Genomic DNA, 20,789 nt, shown 5'->3' with positions numbered 1-20,789 from the left:
GAAATCGGACAATAACCACGCCCACCTCCCATACAAAGGTTAGGTTGAAAATTACTAAAAGTGGGTTAACTCACTAACGAAAAACATCAGATACACTAAATTTTACAGAAGAAATAGCAGAAGAAAGCTTCATTCAGATTTTTTTACAAAATGAAAAAAGGGCGTGGCATCGCCCACTTATGGGTCAAAAACCATATCTCAGGAATTACTCGAAGATTTTAAAAATTTTGATATATAACACTTTCTTGACACCCTGATGACACGGGTAGAATATGGGCAAAATCGGTTCACAACCACGCCTACTTCCCATATAACTCAATTTTTAATTCCATCTGAATCCTTCATGATCATGTATACATAAGGAACCAATGAAGATAGCGGAATAAAACTTTACACAAGCAGTACATATCATCTCTGACTTCACTTGTGAAAAAATTGTCGAAAACTGACAATAACTTTTCAAAGCCCCATATATCGAACATATTGAACTCAGCGCCTAAGGGTAAATTTTAACCGAAAATTTGGGTAAATCTCTTAGATAATTTAATGTAATTCAGAGGAAATTGTTTTCTCCTAATAGTGTTCTGTTAAAAAAATTATTAAAATTGGGTCATAACATCTCCTAGCTCCCATTTTTCAAAAATACGGTAGGCTTTATTCCACATATATGTATTGGTTAATATGTGAGATATCTTTGCAAAATTAAGTGAGCGTATAGTCTTGGATATAGTGTACCCTGCTGGTGAAAATGGAAGAATTACCTCAGCCCTCATATAGTTATTCTATTAAACTTTATGCCGATTTTATGGGTAAATTTTGTATGTTTGTAAGATTCTTCAATAAATTGCGAGAGTATAAAATGTTCGGTTGCACCCGAACTTAGCCTTTCCTTATTTGTTACCTTAGTAGTTTTTCAAAATGTTGAAGTTATTATTTCAGCATGTAGGTAGCAATCAATGGTGCTCATCGTCTAATTTGCCGTATATGGCGACGGTTTGCTCGTTTCTTTAATTAATTTTGTAAAATCTATTATTATTTCCTTCGGTCAAATGACAAAAAAATGGCTATGTTACAATAGGTATCTATGGAGCGTTGATAAATTTAAAAATAGAATATACATATTTTTTATATTAAACAAGTAAGGAAGAACTAAGTTCGGATGGATTCGAAAACATTATTCCCTGGCAACTTCCGCACCACCCATTTTTTCTTAATAAATGTATAATGAAGTATCACAGAGGAACGTCTCCCGCAGGTTTGGTCAATTAAATTTTTATAGTTGTTAGTTTTATATCTTTATTTGTGGTTTAGTTATAGTACATATTTTACAGCTTTTCGGTTAACGCGATTTTGTGGTCATGGAACTGGTCCAATTTCTCCCAACTGCAATTACAACATTTTTTATGGTGCCTAGAGACACGAATACCAAGATTTCTAAATTTTTACTCAAGTTTCGGATGATCGGACGGACAGATATCCGGACTTCAACACATTTCGTCATACTGATTATTATGATAAATGAAAAAGCTGCTTTAAGTATATGGAGAAGCTTCTGCAATTGCCATAGATTCTTTGAATGTTTACATGAAGAAGTCTATTTGAAAAATAAAAATGGTCAGTTGCTTTGTCTGTCTATTTTTATTTAAGAAATCAGTATTATATAATATTATAATTACATATGTATATTAATTCATGAAAATATTTCGGTAATTGGTGCTTTTCTTCGTTGTGCCTTACTAACTGATAAAACATATCGTATGAAACAAGAAAGTTAATATATGTATATGTTTATGACTTTTTCTTTCTTTAAGCATTGATTTAAAAATTATAAAATAGTTTATTCCCCTCCACCACGATTTTAATACAACTATGCTCTGCTGCGAATCTTTTAGTTAATTTTGATTTTCACTTATTCTTTGATTATTGTCTATCTTCGATTTTCATCTTCATCACAGTTCCGCCAACACTCACATCATTCTTGAAAAATGTCAACACAGCTTTTAGAACGCCACGTGGAACCTGATTGGGCCATGTATCCGTATCGAACTCTACCGTTTTTATATAATACTCACCAGCTGGTAGAGGGCACAAACCCTCATCGGGAATGAAAGGGAAGTTCGTATTTTCACCCTGCTTTAAAGAGGGTTGTATGATTTTCGTATACAAATCTTTAAATCCATCGCAAACTCTGGTCATTGGTACACCCATTGGTAGTCGCTTGTATTGGCCATCACCTTGTGGACTTGAGAACAATTCGACTTGGAATTTGTAATTATCACTATCCAAATCCTGCAGTATTAAAATCGAACCATTTACAAAACGCTGACGGCCCACAGTTTTTAAATTCGACATGTCAACGCAAGTTTCGCTCAGTCCTTTAAATGGTTCTAGCGCTTCATTTTGTACTGTATACGGTTGTTCAGCCTGGAATTATAGAGCACATGATCTGTAAATAGACTCCTTAATTTCTACAATTTATATACCAAGCAGAATCCTAGCAGGCCAACGAATACAATCGTTATGATCAACATCCTCATGCCGCTCATGAGAACTGCTTCTAAACTAAAAACAAAACCCAAGTATTGTACTCAGTGGGTCCGCTCATCTCTTATATATAGGTGTGCGACGCTGTGAGCGAACGCGACAAACGCCATTGACATCGAAAACACGATATGGTACAAGTACACTTGTAATGCTTTCATGTAGTTTGCTTGTAATTAAAAATAAAAACTTTTTGTTATGCAACATTGTTAAATCACTGCGATTAGGAGCTCCAAATCATATCATATCATATCACCGCTGCAATTAAATTTGTGTAGTTTAAAAAACGATAATGTAACTGGTTTGTGGCAACTTTGAAAAATGTTTGATCAAATTGAAACTGATTGGTTAGGACTTGCGCAATTATGTGGAAATCTAACGAGGACCATGGGGTTTGTTTTGACTATAATAGAGAGCGAACGGGCACGCGGTAGTTTTATTTTCTTTACAATATGTTAGAGTTTTGTTTACTTTATCATATACATATGCAATTTTTAAAAGTAAAAATATTAAAAAATATAAACCTTAGCACAATTTGGATCATGGACGAACGAAAGTTCGTTCGTAACAGCATATCCAAACATCAATCTAACACATTAAAGATACGAGTATATTTAAATCTATCCATTGGAGGTACTCGAGTAGTTACTATAAAAACCACACCCTTATCCGCTGTTATTCAAAAAATTGAGGAAAGAGATCTTGTTTTGTGAATCACCAAAAACATTCTCCAAAAAAATTGTTCAGAAAAACTATCCGAATAATATTACTAAATGAATCATATCAGGAAATTAAAAAAAATGGGCACTAACGGATGATAACACCTAATTCCGAGCTGATAGCATTAGGATTTTCCTGTGACTTACATACATACATAGAATCTATCTGATAATTAAGAAAGTTTGTTTGAAGATGCAGTCACTTTAAGACCGCTATTTCAAACCGATAAATTTCGTAGCTATACCTATTGCACTTTAAATTTAAGCCAAGTAGTGGCATAACTATTCGCGAGCTATGCTTCAATAGCATTTTTAATAGAAATATGTATGTACACATATGTGATTTAGTATGGGGTTGTTGCCTATAATAGTAATAGAGCTTTTTACGAGAGAATTAAACTTGAATTACCATTAAAGCTTTCTAAAGCTGTAAACATATTTATATATGTATACAGTGAAACCTCCTACAATTTTTGTCCGCTTATAGGAGTGGACGAATAAAAGTTTTACTAAAAGTTATACACACTCTTAAATAATTTAGTTTTTTGATCATTTAATTGACATATGGGCATTTCCGCCATGTCGAACGGGACAATCGTACACCTTTCAACTAAAAATAAGTATGAACAAAAAAATTTTTTAATTTTGACAGTAGGTTTTTTTAATAGCCCTTCATTAGCTCTACATTTAGTGTTAAGGTTGATTTTGGAACGGTTTTCATTTTCAAGATAATTGCAAAAAACCAAGGCATTCGCACGGGACAAAAAATGGAAGTCGTTTTTGGGGACAACGATTCAAACGGCGATTTCAGCGAATTATGAGGCAATATTCAAATGTTTTTGATTGTAAAATGTTGCGCATTGATGGCCTTTAAAGATGGTATGAATTTCATCCAAAAATAATTTATAGTTTTTTTTTTAATTAATTACACTGGATCACAAATTTGAATTTGTTTTTTGTTCCACGGATGCCACTATCCATTTTGTATGTGAAATGGCTCGCTGATTTCGAAAATCGAGTTAATTTTTTTTTCTATGGATACGTTTTTGAGATATTTGCAATTTACCGTTATTCGACCAAAAAAAAAGGTGTCTTCACTTAATCATGTATATCTCACTGACCAGTTGAGCAATCTTACTGCAAATTATAGAAAATAAAAGTGAATGAAATTTCCTAAAAATATTGCCTACTCCATTTTTCCATAGGCCTTATAATTTCTGAGAAATTGATTAATAACTTCGAGTTTTTAAATTTTTTTATGAAAAAATTGAAAAAAAATAAACTTTGGCAAGAAAAAAAATTTAAAACAAAAGATATTTTTAAATATATTTTATATTTAATTTCATATGAAATCCTGTTTCTTTAGAAAAAAATAAGCTACCAACGAACAAAATCCATGGATAAATAGGAAAGTTATACATGATCAAATAAATATATCCAAGTCGCGCAAAGTCAATGTATACGTATATGCGTATGTAGTGTGTAAAGTAGGGGTGGGATTGCTTTCGAATATCATTAGAATAAACTAATAACTAATAATAATAATAAAATAATACTTTTAGAACAGTAATACTCAAATACTGTTGTAGTAGGTAGTTTACATCGAAAGCAAGAGGTGTCAGGTGCGAAATCGCTGTAGTCATGTTAATTTGCCTAACATGTGTGTAGGTATACAGGCAGATTTTCGAAGAGTAATTAGTTGCGGAAAATTCCTAATGCAAATAAATTTAATTCAAACATGCATACCTACATGCACACACATATATCTTGGTAAATTCATTAATTTGTTTAAGGCCAACATCAACAGCAGGTAGTATTTTCTTTTCCCGCCTCGTTAATATGAAAGAACTTTTTTGTTTAGGTAGGTTTTGCCTTTTTTTATTTTTTCGCCATCAAGCTATATATAAGGATAAATGCCCCTTGAAAGTTCATAATATCTGTAAAGCTCGCCGGTTACAGTTTATAATTACAATATAAAAAACCGTGAGCTATTTTTAAAAATAAAATGAGTAAACGTACGCGAGAATTTGAGTGTACCAATGATCCGGATATGTTCTGTTACATATGCGGTGAATATACTCTTGTACTTTGCGTATCCAGTTTCGTTGTCAACAGCAGTATCTGAAGGATCATCTGAATATGGAAAATCAAGTTCTAATGAATTTTTAATGGAAAACGAGAGATACCTTCTATCACAAGCGCAACTAAACGATTGGATTAGAGATTTGGAATTATCCAAGGAAAAAGCTGAGCTACATGCCTCTCGTATGCAACAATTTCAATTCGTGTCACCCCATGTTAAGGTGACATATTATAGAAATCGTCACGAACCATTTGCCAAACACTATACGAAGGAAGACAATGTATGCTATTGCAAAGACATTCCAGGATTATTCAAAGAGTTTGGTCAACCATATGATTCCGAGGAGTGGCGATTGTTCATAGACAGCAATAAACTTAGCTGGAAGGCCGTATTACTGCATAATGGCAACAAAAAGCCCTCGATCCCGATCGCGCATGCAGTAAACACGAAGGAAACATACGAGGCAATGGAGAAATTGTTAAAATTCATCAAATATGAAGAGCTTGATTGGAAAATATGTGCCGATCTTAAAGTCGTTGGAATGTTATGCGGTCTACAAAGTGGCTACACAAAACACTGCTGCTTTCTCTGCAAATGGGATAGCCGAGCTCGTAAAGACCACTATTGCATTAAGGATTGGCCGGAAAGAGTTGAATTTACAATTGGTGTGGATAATATCAAATACGTCCCACTTGTAAAGAAGGAAAAAATCATTCTTCCGCCTTTGCATATCAAGCTCGGCCTCATTAAAAATTTTGTTAAGGAGTTGGACAAAGAAGGCAAAGCTTTCAATTATTTGCAAAATTTTTTCCCAAATATTTCCCAGGCCAAGATAAAACAAGGTATATTTGTTGGACCCCAAATAAAAAAGTTGATAAATAATGTCCAATTCAAAGGACTATTGTCACCAGTTGAGGCAGCAGCGTTTGATTCCTTCGAAATGGTCGTTTCTTCTTTTCTCGGTAAACACAAAAGTCCAAACTACGAGAAGATAGTGAGCGACTTAATCAAAAATTATGCAGAAATGGGTGCTTATTCAAAACTTATTTAATTGAATTATATAAAATTTTATAATTTACTTATTTACATTTTCTTTTTTCTCCAGGCGTAAATATGTCTTTAAAAATTCATTTTCTGCATTCCCATTTAAGTTTTTTTCCGGCAAATCTCGGAGACGAAAGTGACGAGCATGGCGAAAGGTTTCACCAGCAAATGAAATTAATTGAGAATCGATACCAAGGTTTCTGGGACGTCGGTATGATGGGTGACTACTGTTGGTTTCTCATAAGAGAAACCGATCCTAAACTAAATAAACGACAAAACAAAACACATAATCATTTCGACTATAATGTAAGAACATCAACTTAAGACAAAAATAACACATTGTTTTAATATATATTACTAATATATAAATAAATGAGTTTATAAAAACTAAAAACGACATGAAAATTGACTTTTTACTTAACAGAAACAGCGCATAGCCAGATATCCCACCCCTACTTTACACACTACATACGCATATACGTATACATTGACTTTGCGAGACTTGGATATATTTATTTGATCATGTGTAACTTTCCTATTTATCCATGGATTTTGTTCGTTGGTAGCTTATTTTTTTCTAAAGAAACAGGACTTCATATAAAATAAAAAAAAAATTAAAAAATATCTTTTGTTTTAAAATTTTTTTCTTGCCAAAGTTTTTTTTTTTAATTTTTTCATAAAAAAATTTAAAAACTCGAAGTGATTAATCAATTTCTCAGAAATTATAAGGCCTATGGAAAAATGGAGTAGGCAATATTTTTAGGAAATTTCATACACTTTTATTTTCTATAATTTGCAGTAAGATTGCTCAACTGGTCAGTGAGATATACATGATTAAGTGAAGACACCTTTTTTTTTTTGGTCGAATAACGGTAAATTGCAAATATCACAAAAACGTATCCATAGAAAAAAAAATAATTCGATTTTCGAAATCAGCGAGCGATTCCACATACAAATAGGATAGTGGCGTTCATGGAACATTTTTGCTGGAAACCAGTGTTATTAATCACATTCGCACGGGACATGTCGCACGGGACATTTTTTTCCATCATAATATTTATGTTGATTTTGTTTTATTATACGGAATTATTTAACAACAAGTCCAATAAAATGGCTTAAAAAAGTAGCAAATGTATTTATTTATTTATTTTAACTAATATCCAACGAGAAACAAAAAACGAAAAATTCTATAGAATGAAATGAAAATAGTATTATGAATGTGAAATACATTTTGTTTTTTTTCAGAAAATGCTGTCTTCGTATACAATTTTTTGGATTTCGTATCTGCCAGACTTTCCTTTTGATAACTGCTCTCACTCCATCGACTGCTCCTTGCAAAAAAATTCTATTCTAATGAAGAGTATTTTAATTATTTTATAAAATCAACCAGGCTTGATAATATAAATTTGTTTTTAAACTGAGAGCAGTTACATTAAAAAAATAAATATTTTAGAAAAGCAACTAAAGGATTTCTTAATTTTAGTTAAGAGATTTATCAAGAAAATAATATGTCATGCGTTAACTTGTCACTTTTAAAAGCAAACGATGAGCACTCTTATTTTGATTTGGAAGCCTATAATTTTCGCCAAAATCTATTTGAATAGCTATTTCAGTGGAATTTAAAGTGCGGTTTTTGCTCATATGTAAATAGTTAATGTAAATGTATCTATTTACATACTTAAGTCAATTTTATAAGACAAAAAATAAATTTCAATTTTTAAATTCCACACCTACGATGTCGCACGGGACCAATTTGAAGTAGTTACCAAAACCACAAATCTTCTGATTTTTGAACAAAATTTTTTTTTTATTTTAATTGTATACAAGTTTACTGTTTATACCCAAAATTTGGCGAGCTTGCTGCTTTTATTTGCGATGCAGTGGGAATAAGTGTTGTTTTTTGATGTCGCACGGGACATTAAAATATAGGATAATAAGAGAGCAAAAACTTACAGTTATTTGCAATCGCATGCTTTTTTATGCATTTTATTTTGCTCTTTGTACCCTTATAAAGGTTTTACACAAAGCAAAAAATTATACATGATATGTTTCTTTAACAATTTTGACGAAAAAACAAATGCAGTAGAAAAATTGAAATGAGAAAAGTAGTTCCTATTCGACTTGGCTTTGGTATATCTCGTAATTGGTTATGAGTTGATTTAAAATTAATTTAATATCAATAAATTTAGATATTTTCCTATGAAAATATGAAAAAACTTTGTAATTCTAATAATGTTTAATATTTTGTCTGTGGTGGACCTTCTGGCGGAAATGCCCATATATAATATTTATAGGTCTTCATTTCTCTATCAGATAATTCCTTAGTAACATTTTTGTCAATGGTATTTTTAATATTATTGTTTTCCGTATTAACAATTCCGTCGATTAACAAAAAGTCGCCCAAATACTGACCTGGTTGATTGTTTGTAACGTTAAAAAGTCAGAAATTTCACTTTTTTGATAAACAAGTTTTAATTTTTATCCATCATTATGTTGTTGTATGAAGTCATAATAAAATATACAACATTCAAAATTTCAAATGTTTTTGAAATTTTTTTCATTGAAATGTCATCTACTCTTGTCAAAATATGTGTGATAATATTATATTATTACATCTGGAGGGAGATATAAAATTCTGAATAATGCCTTAATCGAGTGGCTAACAGACGGGTGTTCTATTAGCAGATAGGAAGATCAAGTCTATGTTATTTAGTTTAAAATCTCGAGAGTGGATTGTTAAAGTATTTTAACTTTTCTCTTCTGAGAACTCATTTTTTAACTAGCTTTAGTAGGCACTCACACATAATTTTTCGAGACAGCCAAACTTTCGGAATTAGTTACTATGCCTTTATTTCAATTATTATTCCTCATTGCCCGAAAATTAGAACTTAACTTCCGCTTATCAGACGTTTTACCGTTTTCTGTACATTTTCGTTCAGTAATGTCCGTTATGGAGAGGTCCGCTACCGCTTACTACGCTACGCTAGGTAATGAAAATAAAAATTAATAAAACAAGTAAGAAACGGCTAAATTCGGTTGTGACCGAACATTTTATACTCTCTCAATTTATTTATTTAATATTATATAATACACAATTTGACCCACATATTCGTCATATATATGGTATAAAGTCCATTGAAAGTTGGAAACCCTAATATTAGGTTAGAAGTACCGAGGTCCTCATGTTCGATATATAGGGCCTTGAAAACCTATGGTCCGATTTCGGCGATTTTTAGAAATGGGCTGCCACACTATAAATGCAGTATTTATGCAAAGTTCTGTTCCTATATCTTCACTAGTGCTTACTTTACATATTGTAAAATTTACTTTTCAGATCGACTTCAAAGTGCTTATATATATTAAGTAGTCGGCGTGGTTGTGAACCGATTTGGTCTATTTTCACAACATATCATTGGGATGTAAGGAAAATGTTACAAACCAAGTTTCATTGATATTGGTCGAATAGTTTCGGAGATATAGTTCTTTTAGTGGGCCGAGCCACACCCACTTAAAATTTTGTATACCAATTTGGGTAGAGCGCTTCTGTATTTTCTTTATAATGAAATTTAAGGTGTCTGTTGTTTTTCCTTACTAAATTAAAGCATAACAACATAACCTTTGTATGGGAGGTGGTTATAATCCGATTTTCTCCATTTTTGGACTATATAAGGTAGTACCCTTGATATAGCTTATTTACGAGATAATTTCTCCAAAAAAAATACAACCAAATATGCCCCTTTGTACCAAATTTTTCCATAGCTTTATTAATGGCTTAGTTATGGCTAAAGTGTTTTCGGTTGTCGCCATTTTGTGGGCGTGGCAGTGGTCCGATTTTGCAAATTTCCTATGGTTCCAAGAAAAAAGTGTGCCAAGTTTCATCAAGATATCTTAATTTTTACTCAAGTTATAGCTTGCACAGACGGACGGACGGACAGACAGACAGCCGGATTTGAACTCCACTCTTCACCCTGATCACTTTGGTATATATAACCCTATATCTAACTCGTTTAGTTTTGGGTGTTACAAACAAGCGTTATTATTACTATTATTAACCCAAACGATTACCCTCCTCCCGCCCAACCGACGCGTGGGGCGCAGTCCGCATACGAGCGGAATTTGCCGAGTCTAGAAAGGCAAGAGATTTTTAAGCATCCGGTTCTCAAACTGCTCAGCTACAGAAAGAAACATTTCAACAGCTGAGATTTAAAAATATATAAAAACAAAAAGTTAAAAATTTCTGAATATTATTTATTAAGAGAAGACAAAATAGTTTTTTTGATGCTAAATATTGAGTCAGATGGATCAAATGTGCTGGAATGCGAATTAAATTTATTATGCGAATTAAATTAAATTATGTGAACAAAACTTTAATACTCTCTTAGCAACTTTGTTGCGAGAGTATAAAAAGTGTCCGCGTTCGGTCATGAGAGCGTCCGGTTGTTAGAGTGGAATTTATTCTGAAAACGTAACGAAAAACTTGGTTCCTAATTTTTTTCCGGTTAATAGAGGGTTCGCTTATTGGAGGTCTCCGCAAGTAGATGTTCCGCTGTATATGTATGTTTACGGTAATTTATAGTATTTTACAATATCCATATATTAGTTCAATATTGAGATATTTATTCGAATTTGAAATTTATTGTAATGGACACATTTATTTAATAATAATAGTTTACTGCTCCGATTGTAAAAGACAATTGAAATATAGTTGTCGGTATACTTGTCCTGACACCTACATATAGTATAACATAATTTTGCATTGCGTAAGGCTGTTGTTTTCTGTTAGTATGCAGTAAACTCAGATAACAACCTATCTATACTACTATTATAAAGAAAAAAGATTTGTATGTATGTTTGTAATAAATAAACTCAAAAACTACTGTGCCGATCTCAAAAATTCTTTCACCATTGGAAAGCTCCATTCACCCCGAGTATCATAGGCTATATTTATTGCTGGAATCAAAACTTTCTGGAAATAGTTTCCAAGTGAGGGTATCAAAAAGACTACGTGATGGAGAATCTTAATCTGAAACTGACAATCGTCTTGCAAGCCATTCTTTTCGCAATCGCGTGCCAGAGAGTCGAGTACGGAGCGTGTGCAGCGGCTTGAAGAACAAAATATTAGAAATATACAATCGCTTCATAATCAGAGAGAAAGACAACGGACATCAAAGACTAGAGGTCGTAATAAATGTTAGCTCATTACAAATAAAATATAATTTCATTGCATAAGGTATATATATTTTCTTTAAAGTTATTTAAGTTCAATATATAGTTCAATGTATATTTTATATACATATGTAAGTCTATAATAGGTCTATTGATCCGATGCACAAAATTGAAGGTTGAATTTAACATAGTTAGAATGATCCGAATTAGGTTAATTATGCACCGTTTTGTTCGATAACTTGTTGCTATTTTGAAGATAATTTCACACTGCCATTCTCGCAGAAATACTCGGCTCTATAGGTAATAAAATTAGAACAGTCGATGTTCATAAACTTATCTTGGGGCGAATTTGGCATTGACTGGAACAGTTAGTACACACTTGGTATCCGGTTCGGACTCAAAGGTAGATGCATTAGAACCTCCTAACGATGGTCCCGAAGTTTCTCTGGATACTATCGATGTGTGTCATGATATTGCCCTGATGGAGCACAATTCATATCCTATTAGCGAAAGCTCCTGGGCGATTGCTTCCTTCAGATGGTCCAATTGTTTATATTAGTACAGGTTCCTTCCTGGCCATCAATACTGTGGTGATCCACTTTTAATCACTAGTAACCATTCGTATTAGAAATTCGTTCCATGAGGTTTGCGCTAACTCGTGTGGCCTCTAGCTTCCTTTTGTATCCAGCCTTATTTAAATGATTCCAAAAGGATACAGATTATTACAGAAATTTATTAGAGAATAAATGAATTTCTGTTTACATTTTTTTTTTTATTTGGAAAACTGGCTATGAGAACACTTTTTGAAGTAAGATATAAGAGTAGAGAGTTGGCAACACAGTTGGTATACGACCACTGCAATTGATACAGAGAATAAAATAACAAAACAAATGTTGAAAATGCCAAAGCTCGTGCACACAGGACACAGGATAAGTAAGAATAAGCTTTTAAGCTCGCTGACTGATGAAAATGAATGTACGAGTAGTGCGTAGCATAACAGCTAGACAGTCCTTAGCAACGCATTCAAGAGAGTAAACCATCTGAGAAGAAACTAAGCGACGCGTAAAACTTTCAACGCTGAAGTGGAAAAAGAAAAACTTTGTTTTTAAAGCGTGTGAAAATTATTAAAGTGAAGTGAAAATACAGAATGTACTTCATTAAAATACCTTTGAAATCCCAATTAATTTTGGTTTCCTAGTGATTGTTGGAGTGATTGTATGCGAATATCATTACACCAAGTCAATTTTTTTATACATACCTATGTATGTACATATGTCTGCCCTGCAGCTCTTGTAAATGTGAAAATTGGTAAAATACAAATGGACTTTTGGTGAGTAGATACCGATGGAAACTTAGTAAACAGTTAGTTTCTCGGTGGTTTAAAACTAGTTAATCATTGGCGGAAAGAAGAAAAATTGCAATTTGCCAGACAATTTATGTCACTCTGTCAAAGATATACATAAGCGCATACATACACATATACATGTAAAAATGCTATGTAAGCGCCTTCATGTATGCATTAAGGGGCTTTGTTTTCATGAATTTTGTTTTTGTTATGCTTTTGCGTGTTCGGAAGAAACTTTTGCTCACTACCTTTGTATTGAAGTGCCACACTGTACACACACCTGTCTTATCATGGTGTACCTTCAGATGAAGCCTTCTCTTTACACAAAACGACTGTGAGTAATAGCAAATACACGGACTGCCCGCCTACCTCTCATGTATTTATATAGGTTTATTTTGTTTATTTCGAATTATTATCGATAAGACTTCGTGTATGCCCAGAGCATATCCATATAAACACTAGTAAACATACATACATATATTGTAATTAAAATGTTGATTTTTTAAGCTCGAATAATCAGTCTAATATAATCTTCGTAATTTCTTTCAAAAAACTTGAGAAATCCATATAGTAGTTCTGAGCAGCAAAAAAAAGCATATATAAACACATATGTATGTATGCATGTATGATTATGACTAAATTTTTTCATGAGTACTGTCTGCCAGCATATTGTAAATAAAAGTTTGTCTGACTCGCTGGTTCGGTGCCATTGTTGACGCACATTGCTTGTTTGCAAGTACATAAACTTGTGTTCACCGCAACAAAGATAGCAATTAGATGATATTTGTGACCCAGTTCACATCGCAGTCGCCTTTCTCAAGTACTGTATTTGTGAAATATAATATTATCGTTTTGTCAGCTAACGATTAGGCAGAAAGCGAAATGTGATATAAGGCAAACAAACTCAAAAGGATAACGCTTTTCGCTGCTGGGTATTTAATCGCAATGATTCGATTGCCGTTTTGTTCTGTTTGTAGAGACATCTACCATAAAAATATTGAAAACTTTGAGACATTTTCATATAAAACTTATCAAATTGATCATTTAATAAATAAATAAGTAAGTGCTAAAAAGTAAACAAAGAAAATAATTTCTATAAAAAAATTTTCTAAATACACCATTCAATTAGTGAAAACTTAAAAATTAAATAATAATTCTAAGACATTGGTATTTACTAACCTATTGAGTTGGTTAGACAAGTTTTCTGATACCAATTCAATACAATTTTTATAATTAACGCATCAGATCAAGCAACGTGTTAAAAGATTGAAAATAGTCGTTTAGTTGGGTTGAAAAATCCCCGAACACATCATACACTGCTTCGAGGTCGGCTCAGTGATGCAAAATTGGCACCCAACTGTACCATGTCAAGCCCATTATTTCGCGCAGAGATGCCTGCTGTGTCATGAGCGCACCGTAAAACAACGCTCTCCAAACACGAGCTAGTGGAACTACTCTATCCTCATCGGTAACCCTTTTCGGGGCACTTGGACTCGATAAACTTATTTTTGTCAGTCGGTATCAAAGGAGAAGAATCACCGTATACATCCTCCAAGCACTTGTAAGAAAGACAGAATTAAATCACCAACTGTTATTGTTCTGTTTTCAGTTTTCTAAAATACGCGATTTTGTCCGCTCCACACTGAAGTTTCAGTTGAAGAATGAGTTTTGACAGTAACCGTACACAACACAAGGAAAGGAGGATTGATCTTCTTCTTCTTGACTGGCATAGACAACGCTTACGCGGTTATAGCCGAATCCACCACAGCGCACAACGCATCTCTCCTTTTGGCAGTTTGGCGCCAATTGTTAATACCAAGTGAAGCCAGGTCCTTCTCCACTTGGTACTTCCATCCCTCTTCCTCGGCTTCCACCAGCGGGTACTGCATCGAACTTTCAGATCTGGAGCACTTTCGTCCATTCGATCTACAATGCCTAGCCAGCGTAGCCGCTGTCTTTTTATTCGCTGAACTATGTATATGTCGTCGAATGACACATACAGCTCATCATTCCATCGTCTGCGGTATTCGCCGTTGCCAATGTTTAAAGGACCGTAAATCTTCCGCAAAACCCTTCTCTCAAAAACTCCTAGTGCCGTCTCAGTGTTGACATCGTTCATGCTTCTGCACCATAAAGTAGGACGGGAATGATGAGGGACTTGTAGAGTTTGGCTTTTGTTCATCGAGAGAGGACTTTACTTTTCAATTGCCTACTTAGTCAGGTTGGCTTAGCACATGTTGGCAAGAGTGATTCTGCATCCAACGCAGGCTTCAAGATTGCATTATTATTGGTTTTGATGCCAGTGCCTAGGTATACGAAAATATCAACAACTTCAAAGTAATGATTGTCAACAGTGACATGGGAGCCAAGACGCGATACTGTTTGTTTGAAATTAGAAATAGAATGATATTGAACACTATGAATTCACTTCTTTATATTAGATGCGGATTGAAAAGGTTAAATAAATGTTGCGAAAGTTTTAAAATTACCAACGATCTCATACAAAAATGTGTTAAAAACATGTATGATAATGATATTTCGACCGACTCTTCGGAAGTTGAGGAACAATATTCATTTGATAATGTGTTTGGTTTATAATTAAAATGTATCATTTGTAAACAAATGATATTTAAAAAATGTACTGAAATGCTATTAAATAGCGATTTAAATGTTTAGGTTTTTTTTTATATAAATATACATATACATATGTATGTATGTACAAACCAATGTGATATTGAATTGAATGATCACTTTTTCTTTTATGTTTGTAAGACTCTTTATGATTATTTTTTATTCAATAAATAGTTTTTTTTGTTATTTGCCATGGCTCAACAATACATTGTTGAATTACTACATGACATTGTTTTATTCTAATGAAATATATTTCTAAGGCAACATTGAATACAAAATTTTTAAAAAATTAACGCTTTATAGTGATCATTTTATGTAAAAAACGTTTTTATATTTAGCATTATTTTTTGGCATTTTAATATTTTTTTTAGCATTTTTTAGCATTATTTTAATGCTGATTTAGCTGCAACACTTTTTTAGATCTGGTCACACTGGTATTGTCCCATCGTAGGTGCTCGTTTTACGCTCTTCGCTTGTGCGAGGGTTTTTTTTTTTTTTGTTTTTTTGGGAGAGATGGAAAAAATCATCGAAAGACACTGTTGCCCTATCAACAGTAGTGTGAGACTTTAACCCACTAAAAAAAACATCCCCGTTCATAGCTATGATATTTGCCCTGCGGGACTACCGTTAGGTATTACTTCACAGGGCAAGCAAGGCCTATTGGCTAGTACTTCTAAGGGGATTACATTCTAAATATGACTACTTGTCACGCTATAGCGTATTCGCTCTAATCTTCTTTGTTCTACCATTACGTTTGCGACCCATTGTTTTACGTAATGCCACACGTTCTTCGACTGCAGCATGTGTACTACTATATTTTCTGGAGTTAATTTCTCCGAAATTTCGTGCTCTAAATTCACTCTCTCTGCCTCATATTTTGTGCATTGAAAAAATATATGTATCTAATCTTCTTTGTTCTACCATTACGTTTGCGACCCATTGTTTTACGTAATGCCACACGTTCTTCGACTGCAGCATGTGTACTACTATATTTTCTGGAGTTAATTTCTCCGAAATTTCGTGCTCTAAATTCACTCTCTCTGCCTCATATTTTGTGCATTGAAAAAATATATGTATAATAGAGATATTCCCTAAAACAGCCATGCCCGCTTAGGAACAGCGTCAAATAAAAATCAACGTCGCCATGCTTTCTATTAAACCAGGTTTCAATATATCTTATCAACCTGTGCGTCCATCGTCCTTTGGATGCTGTGTCCCACTGTATTTGCCACTCGTTTATACTCTTGCGTCTTTCTTCTTCACGCTCTTTAATTGTTAGAGGTCTTCCAAACTGTTTACTTTTCTCGTAATTTCTTTTCAGCTCCTGAGCCATTATTTCGGGTGGCATTATGCCAGATATGACTGCTGCGGCTTCGTGGGATACTGTGCGGAAAGCGCTTGCAACTCTGAGTGCACTAAGCCGGAATAGAGATTTAATCGGCTTGACATATGTTTTCTGCATAAGGGCGTTTGCCCATACCGGTGCCGCGTACATTACTATTGATATCGTAACTTTTGCCAATAGTAGTCTTCTATTTTGACTAGGTCCACCAATGTTAGCCATTATTCGGGTTATGGCCATGTTCACTCGCGCAGCTTTTTCACAGGCTTTCTCAATATTTGTGCGAGTTAGTGACAATCGGTGTGTGTACGTATACGATCACTTACGCTCTTTTAGTACATGCTAAGACTATGCCCATACCTGCTTATGAGCGTTGTTGAGGAGGCTTATCCCACGGTAATTGGCGTAGATTGTGGGGTCTCCCGTTTTGTGGATTGGGGAACTGAGATTCCAATCGTCGGGCATGCTTTCTTCCAACCATATTCCGCAATGAAGCTCTTTGCCGCCGTATTTGAATAGCTCGGCCGGCATACCACCGGCCCCCGTCGCCTTGTTGTTCTTTAAGCGGATAATTGCTATTCGAATTTCTTCACGGTCGGGCAATGGAACATCTGTTCCATCGTCGTCGATTGGGGAATCGGGTTCGCCATCTCCTGGTGTTGTATTTTCACTGGCATGGCAGGCTGGAGAAGTGGTCCCTCCACAAACTCAGTATACTGGTCATAAACTACTAGATCTCCTCTGGGAGTCCTACAGGAGTGTACTTCGGTCTTGAAACCTTCAGCTAGTCACCGGATGTTTTCGTAAAATTTTCGAGCATTCACCCTGTCGGCCAGCTTGTCAAGCTCTTCATACTCACGCATTTCGGCCTCTTTCTTTTTTGGTCTGCAAATGCGTCTCGCTTCTCTCTTCAGCTCCCGGTATCTATATCAACCCACACGTTTTGCGGTCGATCGCAACATTGCGAGGTAGGCAGTCTGTTTTCTCTCCACTGCGATACGACAATCCTCATCATACCAGCTGTTTTTTTGACATTTCCGAAAGCCAATAGTTTCGGTTGCAGCTGTACGTAAGGATGGTGATATGCCGTCCCATAGTTCCCTTATACCGAGACGTTGATGAGTGCTATCAGAGCAGGAGTGCAAGTCGAGTAGAAAATCGTTCGGCTGTCGGTTGTGATTGCCGCTTCTCGATGTCGAACCTTTATTGTGTTTGTTGACGTGTGTGCTTTGCTACACAGAGGCTGAATTTTCCAACTGTTGTGCCAAAGACACCTTCTTTACCCACCCTAGCGTTGAAATCGCCAAGCACGATTTTGACATCGCTCATATGTACATTCTAGGCGCTCATAGAAGGTATCTTTGTTCAGATCGTCCTTCTCTTCCGTCGGGGCGTGGGCGCAATTAAGCGATATATTAAAGAACCTCGCCTTGATGCGGAATGTGGCTAGACGTCCATCCACCAGACGTTCCCACCACGAATCCCACACCAAATTTGCGCTCATTTATATGGCCGATGTGGTAGATGTCACAAGGATTAAAATTGGGGTTTCTTATCCGAGGCTGTTGCTTCCTGTTCGTTGGTAATTCGTTTGTATGTGGGGGGTTCCAAACCCTACGCCAACCGCATAAGCGATTGATCTACTCCATCGAAAAATTCACTTCCACCATCAAATTGGTCGAAATAAACTTTGCAGAACCTCTGAACCTTATTGTTTAGAGGGGTTAAAGAAGTGGAACAGAGATGTTGAGTAGTAAAAGATATTTTTTTTTAATTAACGATTTTCTGTTGTAGGCTAAGTACGCATCGATAACAATTGGTAATAATAGTGCTATATTTCAATTTTAGGGGACAATTCCAACTTTAAATAAATATACATACGTGTATGTTATAAACAAGAAAGCGCAAAATTCAAGCTGTAAGAAATGGGGTGAAAATCCGTATGTTCTTCAACTACTCTTCACATTGGCATACAGCTAGAGGAGGAACCGATTAACTGCTAAACCTTTGCATCCAAAATAACTAGTTCGCCTTGTTGTTGCTTTTTAAATTAATTTGGTTTCTACCTATCCTGGCAATTTTTATACTTCGTGGACCTTGCATATTTAAAACTCACATAATCGTATGTACATATATACCAACGAGTCATTGCTGTTCGCTTGATTTAAAAGCCAAATCAAACGAATTTTATTGAAATATGCATACACATTTATGAAGAATATGTACATTTGTATATAAATTTGTGTACATTATCAGACACTTAAATAAGTTTTGGAGCAGGAAACATTTTCCTGATTACAAATTAAGTAAGTTGAATTTTTAGACAAACAAATTTCTTTAGTTTTCTGGCATTCAACCTCCTAAACAGCCCTAGTCTCTTTGTGTTTTGTTCTTTTTCTTGTTCTCAGACCTCGAGAATATGCTCTCTGGAAAGAAATTTTACAAAAAGACGTTTTCGCCTGAGATCTAATTGAAACCAAATATGTTTTTTATTAAATTAGATAGAAAAAATGGAATATCACTTTAATTGCGGGATTGCTCATTTTAAATCGTAATGCCTTGATCCGAAAACTTGCAAAGAAATGACGCATCCCTAGGATATTTAAATATTTCACCCATGTAAATATGTAAGCTCCTAAATAAACGTTCCTTCTCTCTTTGCAGGTTATGCAACTGACAAGTCAAAGAGTAATTGACATTCCGCAAACAAGGTAAAAATGTCGTGTTTAGAGAAGAAGAATCAAGCAGAAGACACTAATAATCAGAATTAGCATGCTCGTAGTCCAAAAATAAATGCAACATTTCATACTAAAGATTCTTTGAACTCTTTCAATTATTCGTTTTTATATCGATGTCCTTCAAACTTATGACACAGTTCGTGTTTCTGTTCCACTAACAATACGATCAGGCACTCGTTACTGAAAAGCGACCACTAAAATTTAAATCTTGCATTTGAACTCTATAGTTTTCTAACATACCTCATACAAATAATTAGATATATGTGCATGAATTTTTTGCAAAAAACCTAAAAGATTAGAAAAGTGCAAAATGTTTCTGAGTAAGCAGGTTTGTTATTACTATTATATAAGATATAAAAAACAAAAAATCAAAGTACAAAACATAATTTATGTTTAGGCTTATAGTAAATATTTATATGTGCATTTTACTATTTTTGTATCTACTGGTAAAAATATATACATTTCAGTTTAACTGAAATAAATGTTTATTTTAATAGTCGGTAGCATTGTCCTTATATTTTAAAACTAAATATTTGTCCTGTTATTTTCCATAAATATTTCCAGCAAATTTTATTAACTCACTGTCCAAAAGATCTACATAAATATATTGAGTGGATATATAACATACGTGGCGCGCTGTTTTGGACTCGGCTATAACCGCGAAAGCGGTGTCTACGCCTGTCAAGAAGAAGAAGAGGATATATAGCATATATATGTCTTTCCACTACAGAAAAATGCAGCTCATGAATGCAGTGGTCTGGGTCGACCAAATTTAATTTTTTTCGTCACTAAAGACTATATTCTATCACTTAACGGCCCAGAAATGCTATTTATTTGCAAACCTCAAATGTGCTTTATTGTGCCTTTCTTTAACGTTAGTTTAAGTACCATTGAGAGACTGATTTTTATGTATAAATGGAAAAATTATATTTATTGTGTTTTGCAGTCTTAACTAGATCCTCATTTGACCGCTCTTATCGAGTCTGAAACTGATAGCCGTCGAATCATCCTTTTGCACCGATCATTAATGTTGTTTTTCGTCCGCTGCGTCGCACTATACCATAATTAATGGGCTTTTTAGACGGTCTAGACGCAATTCGGAACCGCTTTTATGGATTTCTATGATTATTCCTTGTTCCTTGGCTGACAAACTAGTACCACAAGCCATTTTAGGCTTAAA

At 34.4% G+C, this 20,789-nt stretch overlaps 2 protein-coding genes across 10 annotated transcripts in view; one reads left to right on the top strand and one right to left on the bottom strand.

The window, feature by feature from the left end:
* Positions 1-1,619: 1,619 nt before the first annotated feature.
* LOC105219840 (uncharacterized) lies at positions 1,620-2,600 on the bottom strand. The gene is made up of 2 exons (XM_011196174.3): positions 2,484-2,600; positions 1,620-2,424 (listed from the first exon to the last, which is right to left on the bottom strand). The coding sequence occupies exons 1-2, from the start codon at positions 2,544-2,546 to the stop codon at positions 1,921-1,923; spliced, it is 567 nt and encodes a 188-aa protein (XP_011194476.1). The 5' UTR covers positions 2,547-2,600; the 3' UTR covers positions 1,620-1,920.
* Positions 2,601-12,539: 9,939 nt separating this feature from the next.
* LOC105217800 (uncharacterized) overlaps positions 12,540-20,789 on the top strand; it is a 12,884-nt gene continuing 4,634 nt past the window's right edge. For 5 of the 9 annotated variants that reach the window (XM_054232799.1, XM_054232797.1, XM_011192992.3 and 2 more), the window contains exons 1-2: positions 12,540-12,883; positions 19,536-19,582. In XM_054232799.1, coding sequence (XP_054088774.1) covers positions 19,539-19,582 — 44 coding nt within the window. In that variant the 5' untranslated portion in view covers positions 12,540-12,883; positions 19,536-19,538. Of the gene's footprint in view, positions 12,884-13,809; positions 13,958-19,535; positions 19,583-20,789 lie in introns of those variants that run through there. The other 4 variants (XM_054232798.1, XM_054232802.1, XM_054232800.1 and 1 more) reach the window with 1 other exon arrangement.

This window comes from Zeugodacus cucurbitae, chromosome 6 (genome assembly GCF_028554725.1).
Source record: "Zeugodacus cucurbitae isolate PBARC_wt_2022May chromosome 6, idZeuCucr1.2, whole genome shotgun sequence".
NCBI classification, from domain to species: domain Eukaryota; kingdom Metazoa; phylum Arthropoda; class Insecta; order Diptera; family Tephritidae; genus Zeugodacus; species Zeugodacus cucurbitae.
The sequence above is the reverse complement of the archived record's forward strand: the minus strand, read 5'-3'. Positions and strand labels throughout refer to the sequence as shown.

What these genes read in the sequence shown, in the direction of transcription:
- LOC105219840 (XM_011196174.3), bottom strand. Translation starts at nt 2,546, where the DNA reads ATGAGCGGCATGAGGATGTTGATCATAACGATTGTATTCGTTGGCCTG. An exon ending in GCCTGCTAGGATTCTGCTTG is followed by an intron (nt 2,425 to 2,483) that starts GTATATAAATTG and finishes CTATAATTCCAG; the next exon opens with GCTGAACAACCGTATACAGT.